Below are 24,136 nucleotides of genomic sequence, written 5' to 3'. Positions count from 1 at the left end.
TTTACCACAATTCTGCTTTTTAAAACAATTAAAAGCTTTAGCATAAAGAGCGAGGGATTGCGGAGGGGACAACCCATTTCATATACGGAGTAATTTCTGTTCGTTTTAAGTTTTAATGTCACTCCTTACTTTCAGTTAGAAAAACTAGTTTTTTTATGTAATAGTATCAAAATTCCGCTTTTTAAAGTTTCATTTACTGTTGAGCCGGGTCGCTTCTTACTACAGTTTTTTTTTACCACGAACTGTTTGATAAGAATAATAGTTCAACTAAATAGATATAAAACCCTACAATTTAATTCATTTTTAATTCAGTTTAATTCATTAACTCTCTTGTTTACGCTTATACCCACAATCAGAGCAAGTTGCCTTGAATTTAGTTTTTGAATTACGACAGATTCTCAAAGGCTTCCGCCTATGCACAGCAGTACAACCACCAGAGAGAGGTACAAGATAGACTTTACAACTCTTTCTGATAATAACTCGATCACATCAATTACATCGTATTTTCTGAGACAAACCGACGAAGAAGATTAAATGGTTATCATTTCTTTCATATTTTTTTCTTATAAACAGAGGATGCACATTAAATGGTTACCATTACGACCTAAACGTTTTTATCTTACCTGTAATTATTTACCTGTAATTTGATGATAAAGGCTGAATTTGATGAAACTTATATATTTAAAATCAGCATGAAAATACAATTCTTTTGATGTATCTTTTAGTATCAAAATTCCGCTTTTTAGAGTTTCATTTACTGTTGAGCCGGGTCGCTTCTTACTACAGTTTTTTTTTTTTACCACGAACTGCTTGATAAGAATAATAGTTCAACTAAATAGATATAAAACCCTACAATTTAATTCATTTTTAGTGTTTTCTAACGACAAGGCAGATTCTTAAAACAAGACCATACCTGAAAACCCTAGTTTTCTAGAAAATTTCTAAAATTTGCACTTACAGAAAAAAATGAATGTGGACTGTAATATAAATATACTGATATCCATTCCTCAAAGTCTTAATATTTTTGATTTATAAAACTTAGAAAGAAAAAACATTTAAAATATATTCTGTTTTCTATAAATTAAAATTATGTTCTGGTCTTTTTTTTTTTGTAAATGATCCTCATTAAAGTACAAAAGCGATTGAAAATCAAACCCGATTTCTTAATTGGCTGAGTCGAAACTTAAAAACTAAATATGTTACAAATTTAATTAAATATCAAGAACTAATATTTGATAAACCCAAAAATCAGCAAAAAAATAAAAATATATGACACCAGACACCTAAAAAAGGCAAAGGTTATGTGGAAGTGTATTTGTCTTTAGGAATGAGCTGGTTGCTAATGTTTGAACAATTTACAGGCAAAAAGCACTGTCAAATTTAACTAACTAGTTTTATTCATTTATTTGTACAGTTCAGTGTAGCAACACTGACGAAGATTTAATACTATCCTCATAATTTTGAAAGAACCAGAAGAAATTTCTTTGAAAAAGGGCGTTTTCAAGGGTGACAACAGCTAAGATAGGTTGAAGAGGGGGGGGGACATAAATGTTTTTTGACGTTTTTGGGGATTTAACGCATTACTGTGCTTGGCAGCAATATAACGCTGATGAGAGCATTATTTTTGAAAGTAAACCATGGATCCACTACTACTGACTTTAGAAAAATGGATATCTTAAATGTTTAAGAACAGTCGAAGTTCCCTGCCCTCCTGATCAAATAAAAAACGGACATAAAAGATGGAATCCGCTAGTACTGCTTAAACCATGAACTTAACGATTCTCCCTAATCTTTACTATCATCATTCAAGATCAAAATAGAACAGTTTGACCGTTCAAACAAAAAATAAAAATCATTCAAAGGTGGCAGAATTTCACTGAATAAATAAAACTTAGTGACAACTTCAAAAAAATGAAGCAATTTCAAAAAGAACATTCAGTTTTTCTTTAGAGAATGATCGATCAACCTGTTTGAAAATATCTGTAGCTTGATATTGACTTAAGTGCTTACTTACGGTGAACGATAAGTGTTTCATTATGGATTGAGTGCTGAGCATGGAGAATCTAAAAGTGTTAGAGATTTTTTAGTTTTTAAGTTTTGTTTTTAATTAGTTCTTAAATTATTTTTGTCGTTCTTTTTTTATCTGTTTTTTTTTTAATTTCTTTTTTCTTTTTTTACTTTATAGAAGAGGCGAAATCGGCTCTTTTAGATAGCCTTATGATAGACCTTTTGAATGAATATTATCTTGACATATGTCTATTCTTCAGTATCCAGGCTGGGCCCCTAAAGGCCCATTTAGCAAGGACCTTTTTAAAGGCCCCTGCTTGAATTTTTTTTTAAATCCATAAGGATAACCACTAAAATTAACTTACTTTAATAAAATAAAAGAAGATACTGAGGAATTTTGTGACAGTAAGTCACATAAAACTTACATGCGGAAAAACACATCGACATTAAATTTTTTCAACTAAAATCATCATATTTAGAGTAAAATTTGATATTATCTTTATGTCCTTACCTTAAAAAGTTTCTGCTAAGACTACAGTTGCCACCTGGTGAAAAAAACATTTTAGTGATTTTTGTGATTTTCTTCAATTATCTAGTGATTTATGTGCTGATCTAGTGATGTTTTGTTAAGGCAATATGAAAAATGACTAGAAATAGTGACAAACCCCTAGGGGTGGCAGCCCCGACTAAGACTGACTAAAATGGTTGTCGTTTCTAACTATTCAAATTGATTAAAAAACGGAACAACTGCTTATTGCAATATTTTCTCAGTTCGAGGCAAGTCTTGTGTGCCCTATGGAAATGGTTTCATTTTGATTGGCTAATGTTTTATTTTATGCTCTATTAAACGGCTTTTTAAAATAAAATGTGTGTACATAGGTTTAGGTGTGTACCCAAATCTCTATTTAGAGACATTTTATTATTCAAATTTCACTTAGTTTCAAATACTTCACTATCATTTTATTTGATCCCTATGTAATTACTAATTAGAATTTTTTCGTCCAATAGTGTGGAAGGCTTGGGCTATAAAAGATGTAGTTGCTTAAGGCAAGATAAAAACATATTAAAATACTATTAGAATTCAATGCTTTCAATTTGGTTTCTTTATGATGCTGTATCCGTTTTCCCAAGTTTGTTCTACCAACATGATAATTTCTGCAACTGCACGTTATTTGGCATACATTTTTTAACGAGTAACTGGGGTGTTATTCTTAATAAAATTAAGTATATCCTTAACGGTTGAATTACTTTTAAAAATAACAAATACATCGTTTTTTAAACAGTTTTTTCCAGTTTTACAGTAATTTCCAGTCTTCACAAAATTCCTCGTTATCTTCTTTTATTTTGTAGGACGGAAAGGCAGTATCGTCTTCATAATTACTTACTTTAATAATGATACTTTAGGTTATTAATTTAAGTTATGGATTTAGTTTAGAGCTGTCCTGGCCGACTGGTTAACGCAATGGGGTGAAATTATGAGAAGAGGGGCTCGATTCCTGGTATTACTGGTTATTTGGTTTGGAACGGGGTGACGAGAACACGGGTCAATGGTGTCACTCTGTAAGCCCATCCTGAGTTGACCCAGCTCTAAATGGGTACTTGGGCAAATCTGGGGGGAAATACGTGAAATGTAGGATGATTTGCCCCCGACCACATATTGCACTCCCAGCCGAAGGCAGTGAATAAAGAGATCGGTACCTGTGCAACACCGACCATTGGTCAGCATGCTAAAAGTTTTTTGTTTTGTTTTAAAGCTATATTTACTTTAAGTGAATTGTTGCCAGAGTTGAAATACAATTTCAGGGTAGAATCAGGTCTTCAGTATTCGAGCCGGTGCTCCTTACGATTTGGTATTGGGATAGCAGCTTGCTGATTCCGATATCCAACAAAACACAAGACATAGAATAGACGACAAGGCAGTATTTTCACATCATTATATTGACTCCTGCTTGTCCCACATGGAAGCTGTGTCAATTAAATAATTTTACAATTTAGGCTTTTAGGGAAATTTTCAAACTGTTTTTTTTTTTTTTTTATATAAATTAAACCAACCATGGATGGACGTACTTTAAAGTAGAAATAATGTTTTTAATCTTATTGACTTTACATTTTGACTCTTAGGGAAAAGAAGAGGGCCTGAGGTAGTGCATCAAGGAAAATTTATTTGAAGTTTTTTCCAATTTATAAGCCATTGGAAGACGGGGTTTGAGCTCACTTGCAGGTATTGGTTATCACGCATACAGCGTTGAATGAAAGAAAATTTGTATAAGTCCTTTGTCATGTTATCGCAAGGCTCGTTTGGGCCCTGATGATGGTTCAAGCTTGGACAGAGAATTCAAACTGAAACAAGCATGATGACATCAAAGGACCGGCCGAAGCATCGCTTAATTCGACAATTGATGCCAGAAAATAATACACAGCTCCAGATGAGCTTTAACACCTTGAAATATTTTTCTTTCATTTAATATATTGATTCCCCAGCCTTTTCTGTAGTTCTATTTACAGTGCAATCTAAATAGGATACACTACAAAATATCTTTTTGAATAGGTTTCCAATAATATCTTCCCACGCAGACATTTTTCTTCTAAAGACACTGTCTAATGCTCTTTTCTTTTTCTTACTCCTGGGAAAAAAAGTCGTATTGTCTATAAATGTGGATAATAAACTTTTTTCTCGTATATTTTTTTTTACGTCACTCTTACTTTTTTGGGATCTTATTTATTTTCAGAATTACTGAGCTCACTAAATAATAGGCCTTTTTTGTCATCAGAATTTAAAGGGCTTACTTTAAATTCTTTAAATTGTAGTCACAATTTTGGCTGAAATTGAAATTATGCACGAGCATGAAGAGCTGATACATTCAACTGCAACATTTAAATGGTCAAGTATATGCGTAAACAAATTTAGGGAACTCTATTTAAAAAAAATGACAAAACAAATATAGCAACTGGATGAGATTCATCCACATGCTTGATGTTGGGCCCCTCCTTCAAGGATGATATATATATATATATATATATATATATATATATATATATATATATATATATATATATATATATATATATATATATATATATATATATATATATATATATATATATATATATATGTAATCTATGTACATGAAAATGTAGTGTCCGTCCGTCCGTCCGTCTGTCTGTTACACTATCTTTACCGTTACACCGTTACACGTTATTACCGTTACAAGAGCTAAAAAATTTGAGGCTATTTTTAAATTTTATTAAATTGCTTAAAATGTAAAAAACTTGTGATTGCACAAATATTTCAATATATTTAGACAATGGATTAAAGCAATTCGAAAACCTTAAAACAGAAAACCAAAAGTATGAAGTTTAGTAGAAATTGTTGAAGTTTAGAATGCTTGCTGCTCAAAGAAAATTTATCAAAGTGTCAATTAACGTCAAAAAGAAATTCTTATTAAATTGCTTAAAATGTGAAAAACTGGCGACTGCACAAATATTTCTAAATATATTCTGACAATGGATTAAAGCAATTCGAAAACCTTAAAACAGAAAACCAAAAGACTGAAGTTTAGTAGAAATTGTTGAAGTTTAGAATGCTTGCTGCTCAAAGACAATTTGTCAAAGTGTCATTTAATGTCAAAAAGAAATTATCCTAATATGTTACCAAGAATTGAACACCAGGATGAAACACTGGAGCAACGCAAAACCAGGCTTGCGGCTCAGAGAGAAAGGGCCAGACTAAAAACTAAAAAAGAAAAAAACTAAAAAAACTAAACGTCAAAAACTTTAAAAAATAAAAAAAAAATAAAAAAAGGAAAAAACTGTAATAAAAGATAAAAAAGCGAACACCTGAGCAACGCAAAAAAGGCTTGCGGCTCAAAGAGAAAGGGCCAGATTAGGAATATCCAATTTACGTCATCAATTCGATCCAAAAATGACATAGCGTTGCCGGGACCCAGAACACAAGAGACAATGAGAATCCATACATAGAAGCCTGCTGCGTGCCATACTGGGGCCCGGTGGCTAAGCCACCGGGACCCAGCACTGTCTGTGGTTAGAACACAAGGGACAATGAGAATCCATACATAGAAGCCTGCCACATGCTTTAATGGGCCCCGGCAGTGAAGCCGCCGGACCCAGCACTGTCTGCGGTTAGAACACAAGGGACAATGAGAATTCATATATAGAATCCTACCGCATGCCATGCTTGGCACGCTTGGCACGCGAAAAAGAAAAAAACTAAAAAGACAAAAACTAAAAAAAGGAAAAGCTAAAAAAATAAAAAGAATAAAAAAAGCAAAAACTAAAAAAGAAAAAAACTAAAAAAAAAGAAAAAACTAAAAAAAAGAAGAAACTAAAAAAATAAAAAAGAAAAAAAGAAAAAAGAAAAACTAAAAAAGAAAAAAAAGAAAACAGACAAAAAACAAAAAAAGAAAAAACTGAAAAAGAGAAAAAGAAAAAAATAAAAACTAAAAAAAAAAAAAAACTAAAAAAAGAACTATACATAACGTCATATTCAATATGACCATCAAAAAAAAAAAACTAAAAAAAGGAAAAAAACTGAAAAAAGGATAAAAATATATAAATGACGCCCTGCTCGCAACGAGATTCCAGGCTTGCGGCTGATAGAGATAGTAAAAAAAGAAGGCGTGTCGCTGTATTACAAAAGCAATGCGTGTATAATTGTCCTTCAATGTCACCAAAAAGGGAACACCAGGAGGAAACACCAGAGCAATGCAAAACTAGGCTTGCGGCTCAAAGAGAAAGGGCCAGACTAGGAATGTCCAATTTACGTCATCAATTCGACCCAAAAATTACATAGCGTTGGCCTTTGCTTCGTCCAGAATAGCTGCAACGTTACTGCTTGGTGAAAGAACCGCTCATTCCGCTTCGAAGTTACCTCTGAATATGCAGTCTATAGAAACTCCCACGTGCAACATTTCCAAATCATCTGGGATTGCAGCAATGCAAACTTATTGTTTGGGACGAGTGCACAATGGCACACAAAAAATCACTCGAGGCTCTTGACTGATCATTGCAATATTTGCGAGGAAATTCCAACGGAGATTTCAGGCAAACATTACCTGTTATTCCTAGAACGACACCTGCAGACGAAATGAATACTTGCCTTAAAATTCTAATTTATGGGTACACGTGAAGAAATTAAAATTAACTATAAATATGCGTGTGTGATTGCAAAACGATCACTCTGCTGAAATATTTTTAGATCAATTGCTGGCATTTGGGAACGGAAAGCTCCCAGTTGACTCAATTTCAGGACGTATACAACTGCCTTCTCAATTCTGTAATTTAGTGACCTCAAAAAATGACTTGGTTGAAAAGGTATTTCCGAATATTCTAACCAATTATAAAAATTATAAATGGCAAAGTGAACGATTGATTATGGCAGCCAAGAACAAAGACGTCCACGAAATCAATATTATTATTCTGACCAAGAATCGAGACCAGGCAGTCATTTACAAGTCAGTCGACACAGTTCTGGAATCAAATGAAGGTGTTAACTATCCATCAGAATTTTTAAGTTCCCTGGATCTCCAGGGGAACTCTAGGTGTATCAACAATACTGTTGCAAAATTATTAACCCACCAAAGCTTTGCAACAGCACGCAACTTGACGTAAAAAAAAAATAATGGAAAACGTAATAGAGGCAACAATCTTGACAGGGCCTTCAGAGGGTGAAGCTGTTCTTATTTCCTCGCATTCTCATGATTACAACGGATCTACCTTTTTTAATTTAAAAGATTGCAATTCCCAAATCAATTAGCATTTGCAATCACCATCAACAAAGCTCAAGGGCAATCATTAGAAAAATAAGGTATAGATCTTAATACGGATTGTGTTTCCCATGAGCAATTATATGTTGCATGTTCTAGAGTCGGTAAACCGGACGATCTATTTATATAAACAATGAGACTGCGAAGAATGTTGTATATCCCCAAGCTTTACGCAGTTAAAAATTAGCACCTTGCATACGTGTTGCTTTAGGGGGGGGGGGGGGTTAGGCTTCAAGCTCAGAGAGAAAATACCAAAAGAAAGCGTTTCGAAGTCACAGGTTGGCTTGCAAGTCTTCAACTTTGTTTATTATATATAAGGTTGGAACGTTTCCAAAGTTACTTCTACGTCTAGTTCAGAGATTTCTTCAATTTTTTCTCTAGCACCCGTTGAAGCTAGTTTTATATTGTGTTTTGTTTGATCTAGTTTGAATTCAAAGTAAAGAAACAAGGCAAGGGATATCAAGACCAGTTTTTGCGGAATTTAATGTAAACTTTTCCATGCATGAAAATCTTCAGTTTTTCAACATAAGTGTGTCAACGTCATTGTTGTACTGCAATAAAGTATAGAAAAATGACGTCACTGACATGGATCTTTTTTCCACAATTAAGGCTCATAACAAATTTTCTCAGACTTCTGACGAATTTAGATTGTTTATTTAATGTTTATTATCTATTATATTTGATATAGTATTTATTATATATTATATAGTATTTATTATTTTTTATTTTTAATAGTTTATATTTTTTTTGTTCAGTTTTGTGGTGGGCGTTTGTGTCTGTGTTTATGGTTTTGCATTGGTGATTTCTTTTTACACTATAAAAATTTAAGCAAGTAAAATGAACGAAAATTTTAATTCACAGAATTTTGTACAAGTAAATTTTCTGCTTCTCTGTCATTTAATTGCGTTAATTCTTCGGCCCTGCAGCCTTTAATTTACTTCTGGGAACTATTATATTCAGTAAACGCTGTAATAATGAAGTTACTGTATATAGGTTGGCGTGTTTCATTGAACTGTTTGCATGCAAGGCTTATTATCTGACCAAATTCCTTACCCTAGGGAAAACGAGTTAGTAAATTAAATTACAACCTATTAAATGGTAAACTTTCTGTGCAAAAAGCTTTGAGAAATTTATTTACAAGTCGAACTGAAGCATTACGACAGGTTGTCTGTTGATATTATATGGCTTAAAATTGTGAAAGTTTGTAAAGCGTTCTTCCTATTTGACATGATAATTGTATTTATACTTGTTGGGTTTTTGGGCCATTTAGTGTTCGTTATTTATTTTTTGGCAGCCTTAGCCCAAAGAGCTTGGGCGCTTTACAAATAAATTCGTATGGAATTTAATGGTACTATATGGATCTGGTTATTTTTTGACTGGATTTCTTTGTCGCTTTTTAGGAATAAATTTTTTGGTTAATTCTATTTGATGTTATAGATACGTAACTTCATAGGTAGAATTCAAATAAAGCCAGAAGCACACTCTCTTAGACAGGTTTTCGCTGCTGATATAACTCTTCTATCACATCTATGAGAGTATATGTAGTGAAACATCACTGAAATTTCAAATACAGCCGAACGAGGTGGGCTTTCAATCAACACGATTAAAATAAAGGCATGTGCAGTCATGTGGACCATGGCTGTTCTGCCGCTCAAATTTGGCGGGGATATTCTGATGGAAGCTGAGGATTGGAAATACACTGAAAGGATCAGCTAATCTGAATGGATCCTTGGGCACGTAATTATCACACGTGCTGCTTACCCTGGAAACGCCTTTGACAAGTTAAGAAATTTGTAACTTAAACTCAACTTTTTCAACAGCAGTTTTATGCTGTACTGATGTATGGAATAGATGTGAATCTTGACGTTGACTATGCCGCTTAATAAGAAAATCCGGGTATTTGACAGTAACTGTCACAGAAAAATCCTTTATATTCTCTGGACAGACAGCATCACCAACGGCTTTGTCTGTTAAAAGACTAAACACCAGTTTATGACTGAAAAAATTAGAAGCAGTCGATGTCTTACTGGGGACACCTGGCTAGTGTGGGTACAGGCTGCATACACTTGGTCTTTTGTGCTGAGTCCCTCCTGGAATCAGGAAGCTTGAAGGGCAGAGAGTAAAACTACGATCCTGTTATGAGAAGAATGTTGCGCAATCGAGCTCACCCTGGAAGATTTTTCATTCAAAGCACTGGATACACTATCTCAGAGATGCACTGTTGTCGCCTTACACGCCAGCCAGAAAAGGGAAGACTTTAGTCTAAGCAAGTATTGATGCCACACCATAACATAGTTGAAACTCTTCAACGGTCCAAGTTGCAAGAAGGAATTTCTTGCAAATTCCTCCAAAAGGATTTGTGAGCATAAAAAATATGTTTATGGATTTTTGGAATTGTGTTACTACTAAGTGGCGCCCTTTGACGGGTGGGCGCCCTGCAAAATGGTTACACATGTTTCATATTTGGACAATGGATTGTTGGATACCAAAAAATGAACCTGTTAATTATTTCCTGAACATGTAAAAATATTTTTATAAAACAAGATTTACCTCATAATGAAATTTTCATACAATAATACACCTTACTACTCTTATTTAAAACTATTTTCTTGTTGTTGTTTTCGTTATCAAATTTATTTATATATCGAAAAGAGTAAAGTGATCTTAAAATCATTTTATTGTGCTAACTATATATAATTAATACGTCTGGTCAAACCTTTAAAGTAAAGTAAATCATTATCATCAGAAAGATCAAGAAAACGAGCCAAAAGAGCAAAAAAAGGAGAAAGGTTGGAAAAAATAGAACAAAGGCCTGACAACGTGGGTATCAATCAAAACAAAATTGAAGCTAATTCTAATGTTCGTAAGTCCCCAGACTCCCACAAGCAATAATCTTTAAAACAAATTTGTTCATTGACGACGATTCTTATGAAATGTGTAAGATTGAGACGTTTTTTGTATGACTGATTACTTAATTGTAATGAAGAAAATCATCAAATAACTAGCGTGGGATCAATGCTACTTAAATTAAGTAGGAGGGGACTAAAGTTGAGTATATTTATTTAAAAATGAAAATCCAAAATTTTCAGAATATAACACTTAGTGAACTCGTATATATTTTAACCTGTATGCGTAAGGTATTTTAAGACAGCAAGTACGAATGCTGTGGAGGCAACTCATGGGAATGAAGGCTAAGTTTATTTTTTTTGTTTGTTTTGTTTTTAGAAAGAAGTTTCCTTTTCAAGATCTAATACGGTTGGGGTGGGGACTTTTTCGGTTTTTTAAAACTGAAGATACCAAAAATACTATTTTCGAAATATGACCATGCTCCTCCTCTAACTGATGTCAGTGTATGTTTTCCCGTTCTAGCGTCTGTCATAGTTCTATTTGTAGTCACAAACCCCCCCCCCCCCCCCTTCCCTCATAATTAACCTGTAATTGCCATTTTACTCGTAACTTTGTGTCAGTGCTTGAATCTCCTATTCGTTAAGCAATTTGGTTCTTCAAATTCAAAACCCCGTAGTTTTGCCGTTTCCTTGTCCCCATAATGTTTAGGATAAAACTATCCCAACCAAGAACTGGACTAAGAGCTCTAGTCTTTCTATTGACTATCAACTAATCTTGTTCAATGAAATAGTTTTCTTCGTGCCAGGCGATCTTGATTTAAGGACTTATTAACTGAAATAGTTTTACAAATCTCTTTGATTCGCTCTCAATTTTCTTTGGTCCCAATTTCAAAAGACTAAATTTTCCTTTGAAGCATAGTCTATAAATTAGAAAATAAAGAAATGAATTTGACTGATCAAGAGATATTCCGATTTAATGAAAACTTGTTTGCATGATTCGTATATTGAAGTCTATACAGTAGTTTTGTTCAAAGAATATCACTTTTGAAAATTTCTTAAAGAAGAATTCATAGTAACGTCAAAGTTGTTGTTTGGGTTTCTAGAACACATTCTTGTTTAGTTCAGAACTATAATTGGTGCTACATAATTTTTTTTTCAAAAGCACTATGGACCAAAATCCATCTTTTTTTCAGTGGCCTGCGTTTACCCCTCCGGAAATCCCACGGTCAAATAGCCCCACACGGAAAATACCCGCCAGAAAAAGCCCATCGAAGAAAATACCCCCCCCCAAATTTTCCTTCATCTTCTTCCACATTTAGGTGATCACCGACAGCGATTAGTGGTGGCAGATCATTGGGATTCTTGGCATGCAAAGTCAGGGTCACATTTTCTACAATACATTGTAACTTGACTTTGACTAAATCTCTTTGTAATATCAATAATGCTGTTTTGATTCATATAGCAAAATCCACGTGTTTCAGTTTGCTTATTTAAAGCAATGTCACGCCTGGTATTTTCACATGAAGAATCACATTCTGAAACATCCAAATTAAAAACAGTAGGTTTATAATCATACTAGCCATTGTCTCCACAGCGATGTCGTTTGTATTAATGAGACTGAAGTATTAAGTACCTAGTAAGTTTACAAACGTAAATGCATTAACACCTAAATACTTGAAATACGTATTCACGTAAATACAAATTTAATAAATAAATTACCAACAGCTTATTTAAACATTTTATCAAAAACCTGTGAAGAAAGAAAATTATGATATTCACAGAGGTGATACAAACTTTTAACGCCACCCTTCGAGCATGTCTCCTTTCCTCAAATGCTGAAATAGCTTGAATTGGGATCTTTTAATATAGAGCTTGTGTTTTCCAGTAATAAAGGCAGGAAAAACATCTCCTTAAAAAAATTACTGTTCATTAACAATAAAAAAAACTAAATACTTTTTTCTGCTCTCTCACTTTCCAATAAAATGTATGTTATTCACCATACTGACGTTTATATTATCAAAGCTGATCTTTGACGATTTTACGTGAAGACCTATTTAATTTACTTAACATTTTTTTACAGGTACTTTTCTGTTACGAGACCACTAACTTATCGAGCTCGAAGAACACCACGCCGAGCTGGGGCTATGATAGCATCAGCTTGGGTAATATCATTAGTCTTATGGCCCCCTTGGATTTATTCATGGCCTTACATTGAAGGGAAAAGAACTGTTCCAGAGAGTAAGTTCAAGATTGATTTTCCCCTGTTTGCTCTCCGTAAATAATTTAGATAGGAAAATGCACTAGTATTATAGTCTGATGTAAGGCTTCATGGAGCATAGACCAAATATTGAGATTGGTCCTTTTATTTACATCTTAAGGAAGACAGGAGGGAAGAAATGTGGAACTTTGTCGATTAATCTAAGATCTTAACATTTGATCAAAAGTAAATAAGGAGAAGGACGTTTTAGTAAACATAATCATAGATAAAGTATGGATAAGATATTTGGAATGCAAGTTAAATTTGTGGAGTGTTTTTAGATTATACAGCTTGTTTAAGTAGCCAATGCCGATTGATTGCGCCAAATAATTTATTTTTATAATATATAAGCAAAAAAGAATAAAAACTGGACACTTCTTAGTTTTAATGTATATTTCAATGATTGTTTCTTCACGCTAGCCGTAAAATTTAGTGTCTGTTTTGAATATCCAGGCTCTGATTTTTTTTTAGTTTACGCTTAGGATCTCAGAGGTCTTAGGATTTTCGGTTTTATGCTCTAGATATCCATTAGTCTTGCAGTTTTTTTTTAATTTTGAGAAATAAGTTTTTCACAAAATACATTTTGCAGTTTTTTTTTATTTCGTAACATAAATTTTCCAATTGAATATCCAGGCTCTGATTAGGATCTAAGGGGTCTTAGGATTTTCGGTTTTATGCTGTAAATATCCATTAATCTTGCAGTTTTTTTTTTTTTAATTTTGAGAAATAAGTTTTTCACAAAATACATTTTGCAGTTTTTTTTTATTTCGTAACATAAATTTTCCAATAGATACATGTTAAAAAAAAAGAAGTAATAACCATCATTAACGTATTAAAGCAAAATTTAGTACAAAAAATAATAATAATTGGAAAAATCCCAATTGTCCATGATGTGAAATCGACATAGAGTTAACTTAATCATGACCTCACAAACAAAAACATTCATGTTAACAGATGCACCTAAACAGTGTGATGGTAGTTATTGTCTTTGCATGCTAACAAAATGAGAGGATGTTGCAAGCCGGTATTAGAGTCAGGTATACTTAGGAACGGGATCCCCATTAGTAATAAATAAATCGCTAAAGTAATACCATTCGAACATTTTGAGGGATAGTCAGCCTCAATAATACCGTTAGAAATGGCATTAAAAATGGCAATTTGATTCTTTGATGTGAAAAGTAATTAAGCGGATATGAATGAGACAGATAAGTTATTAAAAGAATAGAATAAATCAAAAAGGCCGCAGCAATAGAGATATTAACACTATTACATATTTCTCTGTGGTTGTACGTTCATATAGGCATAATAAATGAGTTAGAATAGCGTAAATATAAAGTTAGAGATAAGACATAAAAAGCTAAAAAGATGGTTTTTCAGCCTAGAGGAGTACCTAGTGATTATGAAAATCTGAATTCAATCCTAATATATGAAATGGGATAAGAGTTAATATAGAATTTGCAGAAACACTACCTTTTTTCTAGTAGGAAATAAAATTCTGAGCAAGGGGTGCATGTCGGATTTTAGAAAGAGGTGAATGGGTGTATAGAATTTGTATACTTTTTTTGACTTTATAGATTCGTATCAATAAAACTAAGCAACATACAAAAGTAAAGTGCAGCCAGTGTAGCCCCGGGCCTCGTCAGAATCTACTACTGGCTGAGCATGAATAATGATTAAACTATTAGGCCAAGATGATTGCGATGACGTGTTAAAAACAAAAGCCAGGACTATAGAAAAGCGAAAGGCTATGTTGATAACTTTCTCACGCATAGATTAATTACTGAGAAATGTATGAAGCATCAAGCCCATCTGATCCTGAACTTTTAGGCTATGATTGTTAAACGGCATACCAAACTTCAATATATGCTGAAAACTCCCCTAAAATTCTCTTCCCCAACACAAGTCGAGTTAAAGATTAACCAATACAGATTAAATTCATTTTTATTTACCAGATTGTCACACAGGCAAAAACCAAAACATAATTTCAATAAAAGCTTAATGTGATATGAACTAGAGACACCAAAATGAAAATAAGGTAAAGTCGCCTCTTTTTGTGGACCAGGAGGTACTGACCAATCAGCTGACCAACAAATGTGAATTCAATGGATCACCTTTAACACTATTAACAATTAGCTAGCTTCACTTTGGCTTCAATTAGAGCAGGTCCAACTTTAGCTGAGTGACCAGAACATCTTATCATCCTTCAAAATCTTTCCCCCTCCAAGTCTCTCTGTCTCCCTTTCTCTCTTTCTCTCTTTTGCTTGTATCGAGTTAATGTTACAATAGTATAAAGCATGTATCTTCCCCTCCTTTTCAGGCCATGAAGCCTTTTTTGGGATAATTATAAGAGGCAACGCAATAGCACTGCCTAAGTAAAGAGCAATGTGGGCACAACGTATTACTTATTTTGTCGTTATTTTTTTACACCAGGGCACTTTGACTCCCCCCCCATGCCTATTATTTCCCCAAATACATTCAATCAAAATTTTGAGATTTTGTTCAGAATGAGCCATTTTGTTCAGCTTAGTTGAAAGGTCAGAAAATTATTTCTTTAAGGGTGACAACACCCCAGACCTCTAAATAATGATTGTAAGCTATGCCCCGGGGGCATAAGATTTTCATGGAAAAGGTGTTCCTATAAACTTCAGATGGGGCTCATTGGATAGGAAATCAGAAGTTCTAGTGCCCTTTTTAAGAGTCAAATTGGTCAGAGGGCAGCTACCTCCTCCCCAATAACGTCGTATTTTCTCCAAATACATTCGATAGACATTTTGAGATATCCATTTGTCAAAAAAAATATAAGGATAGCATAACGAGGCCCATGTGGTTGAGAAAACCCCCCAGAGTCTGGGATAAGGGTTTTAAGTTATGCCCTGGGGCATATGAGGATTTAATGGAAGGGATGGTCGTGTGAGCTTTAGAAGAGGCTCATTTGATCGGAAATATATAGTTCCACTTTTCTTTAAGAGTCAAAAGTGAGGAGGGAAACGCCCCTCCCCCACTCTCCGGCATCATCTTTTCCCCAAGCGCATCTGATCCAAATTGTCAGATGGCCATTTTGTTCTTAATAGTCCAAGGAGCATATAACAAAATTGTCAGGGTGGAGATATCCCCCCCCCCGAGCCAAGGAGCAAGGGTTGTAATTTATGCACCGAGACATATAAGATATTTATGGAACGGGTGGTTGTATAAACCTCGGGTCGGATGGGGCTCATTGATTGGAAGTCGGAATTTCTAGTCTCCTTTGTTAGAATCAAAAGTCAGTGGAGGCAAACCAGCCTCCTTCCAAGCCTGTCATTCCCCAAAACACGTCAGATCAAAGGTTCATGAGAGCTATTTTGCTCAACATTATTGAAAGGTCCAGTGATTATGTCTTTGGTAAAGTCAAACTCTCAGGGCAAGGGCTGTAAGTTAGGCAGTTCGTTCATTTTTTACATATAGTATATGTTATTGAGAAAGGTGTGCACGTTTCAATTTTACTTTCCAAAATGACAAAGTGCGTTCAAATGAGCCTTTAAGAAAATGTTGAGGGGATCGATGAACTAAATCGAAACACGTTATGTGTACATGGATTGTCGAAAGGGCGATACTCAGGAATGACTGAGTATATTAATTTCGAACTTCCAGGAAATGATAAGGGAGATGACAAAAAAAGGCAATATTTGCATGCTACCACTACTACTACAATTATCACTAGTAGTAATACCACCATTACTGCTACCACATAACTCCATTTACAATATTGTGGGGAAATTTGAACAAAATCAAAGACGCTATGTGCACGTATTTTGTCAAAAGAACGTATCTTAAGAATTGATTTGGATGTTAAATTGAAACTTTCAGAGAATGCTTAGAGGGAAGATAGTGTGACCAAGAGACAATATGAGCACGCTTCTACAAATACTACTATTACTGCTACATTTACTGCTACTACTACTACTTCAACTACTAATAATATTGCAACTACATGTAAGGCTAAAAGAACTGAGATGAAAATTTCAAGAAGCCAATGAAGATACAGGTTATCAACATGATAAACCAGCAATGTCATAACCGTGGCTAATTGTATTAAGATGAGACTTCCAGAAGTGGATGAGAGGGGTGTTCTACTGACAAAAAGGCAATACGGTAATACTACTGCTGCAACTAGGAATACCGCTATTACTATTAATACTACTACTGGTAGTACCATTACATCTGCTGTGACTACTATTACAGCTATCCTTAATGGTATGAAGGGGAAATTTTCCAGGAAATTTGAGGGGAAAAGGAGAACCAAATCACAACACGCCGTCTGTATCCAGGTTGTCAAAAGGGCGTAATAGCAATATCCAAGGAACAGTTTTATGCGTCAAGTTCAAACACTAACAGGGCTTGTTTTGGGGGATATTGAACTAGCCAGAACAAAATATTTACAAACTAATGCTACTATTACCATTTCTAATAATGCTACTATTGTTACTTCTTCTACTGCTACTACTGCCACGCGCTACTACAACTACTGCTGCTTTTAATATTAAGGGTATAAAGCAAAAAAGTTGGATATATTGGAAGTGAAATATGAAACTAAATCAAAACACACTATGCCCAACCAGATCGCCAAGAGGACGTATCAGAAATGCTTTAAAAATGGTTGATGGTACTAAGTTGAAGCTTTCAGTGTGTGTTCAAGGGGATGTTGAAAGAGCCAACGCCTTTTCAAGACCAGAACATGGTTTGCACTTTACAATAACTTCAATAAAAAAAGAAGTATTGAAACTTGAAGGGAGAAATATCCCTTTATAAACTTGAAGGGAGAAATATCCCAGTATATGTACATTAAACAGACAGTTCATGGTCATTTGTTGTTGTTTTTTTGTGTGTACAAGCTATTTTCTGGTCTTAAAAAGGCATGGGTTTTGTCAACCCTACTCATATCAATTTTTGCTCGTTTTGAGTTTTATTTTTTTGTTGATAGTGATAAGTGGTAGTTTTACGTTTGGATGATTATTTTTCTTTTTTCTGCAAATTTTTGGCTTTATGGAGCTCTTTAATTTTCTCTAAAAAACTTATTTTGTGGAAAAGGTTTTAAATTAATCTAGTAGGTGTTGTACGATTTTTGAAATTATTTGTCTTATAAAAATTGAAATTCACTTTGTGTCTTCTTCTATCCGAGAGGATGCTCACTTTTCAAAATCACGTACACCAGGTGGCAGATCCCAAGAGTGGCATAAAATGTAACATGCGTGGCGGTAACTCTGCCAAACGTGGAAAAAATCTTTGCAAAGCATGGCGGCATCGTGTGGCACGCTTCGCCTTCTGAGATCTACACCAGACAGCGGAAAGACAGCGCTCCCTTGCTTCTATCACGATTCTTATCACCACAACTTCAAGCATAATGTTTGTACTATTCATTAATATTAACTGTGAATAGGCCTGTTAGAAGAATTAATTGCCGGAATTCCGGATATATACGGATATATACATAAAAAAATGTACAAATAAAGAAAACCATAATCAGTTAATAGAAAATCCATGGAAAGATAGAGCAACGAAAAAAAATAGCTGATAATATGTGTCAAACCTAAAACGTGGATATCAAACAGTTCGTGGTAATGAACTGTGGTAAGGAGCAACCCGACTCAATAGTAACCGAAACTCTAAAAAAAGCGAATTTTGAAACCAATAGTTGCATCAAAAGAATCGCGTTTTAATGCTGATTTTAAACATATACGTTTTATTAAGTTTGAAAAGTGTAAACCGCTCTTTATGCTAAAGTTTGATTCTTTGTCACAACTCTACTTTTTAAAACAATCAAAAAACAACAACTTTGGCGTATAGAGCGAGGCGATGAGGAGGGGACAACCCCTTTTATTAACGGAGCAATTTCTGTTCGTTTTAAGTTTTAATGTCGCTTCTTACTTGCAGTTAAAAAAAACTTGTTTTTTTTATCTTTAATATTACAAAGATCAAAGATATAAATAAAATTTCATTTTTACTACAGGCCAAATTATACGATATCCTTTTAAGTGGTTTGAACATGGCAAACTACCCCTGTTTGTTTTAATTTTGTTTTGTTTTAAGTTTGGCTCTATCTTTCATACTAATTTCTGTTTACCTTTGCTTTCATTTCTTAATTCGTAGTAATTTCTGCCAGTCTTAAATTTGATATTTTACATAAGCTACATTCTACTTGTTTCAGGTTTTAAATTCACTCTTTTATGTTCATCGAAACTAAAATGGGTAAGCTCATCTTCCAATTAGTGGTGTCAACTAACAAAAATCCAATAGAGGGTAGAGCCAAATTGAGTGGTAGAGAATTTTTATTGTACGGATAATAAGGCAACTAATATATATATATATATATATATATATATATATATATATATATATATATATATATAAAATATATTCTCTGAGGCCAACCTGACTTTTATATATAATAATAATAGATGGTAATAAGCTTACCTAATCTATGGATGTCAGGTGGTTGATTTTTTTAATGATAATTTCGACAGGACCTGTGCCTGTCATCATCAGGTTAAATTCAAATTTCTTGCCAGAAAGTAAAATCACTAAATAAATAAAACTAAACTTATGCCAAGGGCATTATTGACGTTTTAAGCTCCAAACTCAGAAAGCTTGGCTTTAAGGTGTTTTTTCCCTCTGGAAGGACTATCTCCTCCTTCTTGAACAAAGGCAAGGACAAGATTACTTCAGATCCACCAGGGGTATATGAGATTCCTTGTAGCTGTGGTGATACCTATATAGGTTGTACAATGATACCTCTACATCACCGATTAAAAGAACATGCTGATTCCATTGATGCCTGCCTCAAAAAGACAAAGCTAAAGGAGGAAGAAAATTTTTCTGCATTGGCCAATCATATCTTTGAAAACCCTTCCCACTCATTAAGTTTGACCAAGCCGAACTTATTGCTATTGTCCCAAAACTCTTAAAGCAGAAAATCAGAGAAGCTTTGGAAATTGCTAAAAATAAACCAGCCATCAATAAAGACAATGGTGAGTTTCACATTAGCTAAATTTGGGAACCCGTCACCCATAAATTGAAAACTCACAAAAAATTCCACCCCTTTCCTAAAGGCCCAGCCTCTTTAAGATCTACTAGGACAGCAGCCATCAATGCCTCTACCGAAATTCGGGCCATGGCACAACAATAATCCCAGGTTCGGCTCATCATTAGTGTTATTCAGTGTTTTTAGCTTTATTTATTTAGTGATTTTACTTTCTGGCAAGAAATTATATATATATTATTATATTAGAAATTGTATTATATATATATATATATATATATATATATATATATATATATATATATATATATATATATATATATATATATAAAATGAAAAAGACCACACTGTCTTTCCATAATACAACAACAGAAGAGAGAATAATGAGGACTTCTTTCCCAAGACAGTGAACCAACAAAACCTATTTGAATATTTCGGCCCTAAATCTAAGGGCCACCTTCAGCAAAGAAAATAATAGACAATAGAACGCTTACAATAAAAGCTCTCGGCTAAAAATCCATTTTTTTTTTTAATAGCCTCGGCATCATTACTTCTTAACAAAAAGCTCAGTCAAGACTGTGTGATAAAAGCTAATATTTTACAAGCTAATAGTTTCATTCGTTGAACTAACTGTATTTATTAAAAATTGGAATAATTTCTTATTGCGATATTTGCCTTTTCTGCAGCTAATCTTGTAGTTCTTTCGGGATTGGGCTTGTTTTTATTCGTTCCTATTTTTGTTTTATTTTGAATTATATTATTTTCCATAATTAATTTTGTGTATATAAGGTTGAGTGTGTATTCACCCAAGTCTCTATTTACGGATGTATTATTATTTAAGTTTCGTTTGATTTCGATTGCCTCGCAAACAGTTTGTTTGATTCATAGGTCATTGCTAATTAGAATTATTTCGTCAAATAGAAAATAATGGTTTGGATTAAAAAAAAAAATCAAAAAAAAATTCAAACCCTATGTACACAAAATGAATTATAGAAAATAATATAATCCAAAATAAAACAAAAATAGGAACGAATAAAAACAAGCCCAATCCCAAAAGAACTACAAGATTAGCTGCAGAGAAGGCAAATATCGCAATAAGAAATTATTCCAATTTTTCGTAAATACAGTTAGTTCAATGAATGAACCTTTTAGCTTGTAAAATGTTAGCTTTTATAACACAGTCTTGGCTGAACTTTTCGTTAAGAAGTAATGATGCCAAGGCTATTAAAAAAAAAATGGATTTTTAGCCAAGAGCTTTTATTGTAAGCGTTTTATTGTTCATTATTTTCCTTCCTGAAGACGGCCCTTACATTTAGGGCCGAAATATTCAATTAGGTTTTGTTGGTTCACTGTCTTGGGAAAGAAGTCCTAATTATTCATTCATCTGTGGTTGTGTTATATACATATATATATATATACATATATATATATATATATATATATATATATATATATATATATATATATATATATATATATATATATATATATATATATATATATATATATATCTTGGAAAGGACAAACTAACCTCTGGGAGAGCAAAACTAAATCTGGAGGGGACACATCAAGGTCCAGATAGGGTAATTATATGCTCGCCCCATAGTAATTTACGATCCTGATGTATAACCTACTTCGTCTTTCTGAACAACCTCACACATCTGTAAATAAATACTAAAACCAAATTAACAAATATTCTGTATAAGACTGGAAAACATCTTAATAACCAGTTAAATTATACAACTTTTCGTACTAATTATGAACGCCTCCAAAGCTGAAGAAACGAAAAGAAAAGATGGACATTGAAAAAGAAAAGGAAGCCGATTATCTTTTTTGCTGAGATAAGCCATCTCCACCCTTTCCTGATTGGCTCATATTTTGTTCCCTTTTGGTGATTTAAAGAAATACCTCGCGAGGGGATTTTTCACTCTAAATGACGTATTATAAGTGGGCAAAGCCAGTATATTTCTACATCAAGTTTTTTCGCCTGGAAAAGGTCGTAAATCATTCTTTGGCTTTAGAAAAGTAGTTTTATGATAGGCCATTTGGCACGATTTTTAGTGTTATTTTCACGGAGTAAGCTACTTTAGGCAGTATTATGTAAAATGAAATTATGGAAGTGAGCCTTACTTAAGTTATAAGTTTGTAAGTTTTAGAAACATGATTTAATTATAAAACAGTTTTTCTCTTTATTCAGATTAGTGGGCTCTAATAAAAGTCATGCAAATTGGTTAAAAGCAAGAGATCTCTTTATTATTAGTTCTCTTTATTTCTCTTATTATTAGTTCTAGTTTTCCTAAACTCACCGACGTGTTTATCACACAAGTTTGCTAATTCTGTGTACCATTTTTTGACCACTTTTGAATGTTGAATTACTTCCAAATCTTATCGGTGCATGCATTTTCAATGATAGCGCAATAACACAACATATATTTCCCCTCTTGTATACGCCCCTTTCATAAATTAAATAAAAAAAAACAAGTTTTTTGAAATGAAAGTAAGGAGCGACATTAAAACTTAAAACGAATAGAAATTACTCCGTATATGAAAGGGGCTTTTCCTCCTCGACACCCCGCTCTTTACGCTAAAGTTTTTTATTGTTTTAAAAAGTAGAGTTGCGAGAAAGAATCAAACTTTAGCGCAAGGAGCGGGGTGTCGAGGAGGAAAAGCCCCTTTCATATACGGAGTAATTTCTGTTCGTTTTAAGTTTTAATGTCGCTCCTTACTTTCATTTCAAAAAACTCGTTTCTTTATTTAATTTCTGAAAGTTTTTGAATTAATGCATGTCTGATTTTGGGTCTCCGTACATAAATTATTAAAATGAAATTTGCATATTTATTCTTTTTTTTTGGCTAAATGGCTTTCTCTTAGTTTTGATCAGACGATTTTGAGAAATAAGGGATGGGGAAGGAGGCCTAGTTGCCCTTCAATTTTTCGGTTACTTAAAAAGGCAACTAGATCTTTTAATTTTTAACGAACGTTTTTATTAGTAAAAATATACGTAACTTAAGAATTAACTTACGTAACAAACTTTTATATTCTTATATTTTTGATTATATATATGAGGGGGTTGGTCCCCTCGTTAATACCTCGCTCTTCACACTAAATCTTGTTTTGTCCCAATTCTTTAAGAATGACCCCTGAATCAGAAAGGCCGTAGAACAAATAGTTGAAATTACTTAAAAAATTTTTAGCATAAAGAGCGAAGTATTTATCTCCTCCTAAATACCTCGCTCTTTATGCTAAAGTATTTTTAGAACCCCTCATATGCGTAATAATCTCTATTCGTTTTAAGTTTTAATGCTTCTCCTTACTTTCAGTTGAAAAAACTTTTTCATGTTTATATTTTCATTGTGTTTTTTTTTAATAGTAATGCTAGAAAATCCTGCGCCCTTTTCATTGAATTTCTCTTCCCCCATGAAATATTCCTCCAAGGAAAGATCCTCCCATATAGCCCCCTCCCCTGAGCCCCACACCCAAAACAAAAAAATCCCCCTGATAACGTCGGTACACTTCCCAATAACCATTACTGTATGTAAACATTGGTCAAAGTTTGAAACTCGCAGCCCCTCCCCCAGGGACTGTGGGGGGTAAGTCATCCCCAAAGACATAGTTATTATGGTTTTCGACTATTCGGAACAAAATGGCTATCTCAAAATTTTGATCCGTTGACTTTAGGAAAAAAAGTAGCGTGGGAGGGGGCCTAGGTGCCCTCCAATTTTTTGGTCAATTAAAAAGGGCACTAGAACTTTTCATTTCCGTTAGAATGAGTCCTCTTGCATCACTCCAGGACCACTTGGTCGATACGATGACCCCTGGGAAAAAAAAACAAAAAACAAACAAATAAACATCCACCCGTGATTTGTCTTCTGGCAAAAAATATGAAATTCCACATTTTTGTAGATTGGACCTTTAAATTTTTTCTATAGGGTTCTCTGATACGCTGAATGCGATGGGGTGATTTTTTTCGATTCTATGACTTTTAGGGGATGTTACCCCCTATTTTCCAAAATAAGGCAAATTTTCTCAGGCTCGTAACTTTTGATGACAAAGACTAAATTTGATGAAACTTGTATATTTAAAATCAGCATAAAAATCTGATTCTTTTGATATATCTCTTAGCATCGAAATTCCGTTTTTTAGAGTTTGGTTTACTATTGAGCCGGGTCGCTCCTTACTACAGTTCGTTACCACGAACTGTTTGATAAAATAACATAGCTCATTCGGGCGA

The 24,136-nt window shown here is 33.7% G+C and overlaps 1 protein-coding gene across 3 annotated transcripts in view; it reads left to right on the top strand.

Moving 5' to 3' along the window:
- Positions 1-24,136, top strand: part of LOC136026284 (muscarinic acetylcholine receptor DM1-like) — a 217,100-nt gene that overhangs the window by 92,148 nt on the left and 100,816 nt on the right. For all 3 annotated transcript variants that reach the window (XM_065702681.1, XM_065702680.1, XM_065702682.1), the window contains exon 3: positions 12,717-12,874. In XM_065702681.1, the coding sequence (XP_065558753.1) occupies positions 12,717-12,874 (158 nt within the window). The remainder of the gene's footprint in view (positions 1-12,716; positions 12,875-24,136) is intronic.

Source organism: Artemia franciscana, chromosome 4 (assembly GCF_032884065.1).
Source record: "Artemia franciscana chromosome 4, ASM3288406v1, whole genome shotgun sequence".
Lineage (NCBI taxonomy): Eukaryota > Metazoa > Arthropoda > Branchiopoda > Anostraca > Artemiidae > Artemia > Artemia franciscana.
This window is presented reverse-complemented; position numbering and strand designations above follow the sequence as displayed.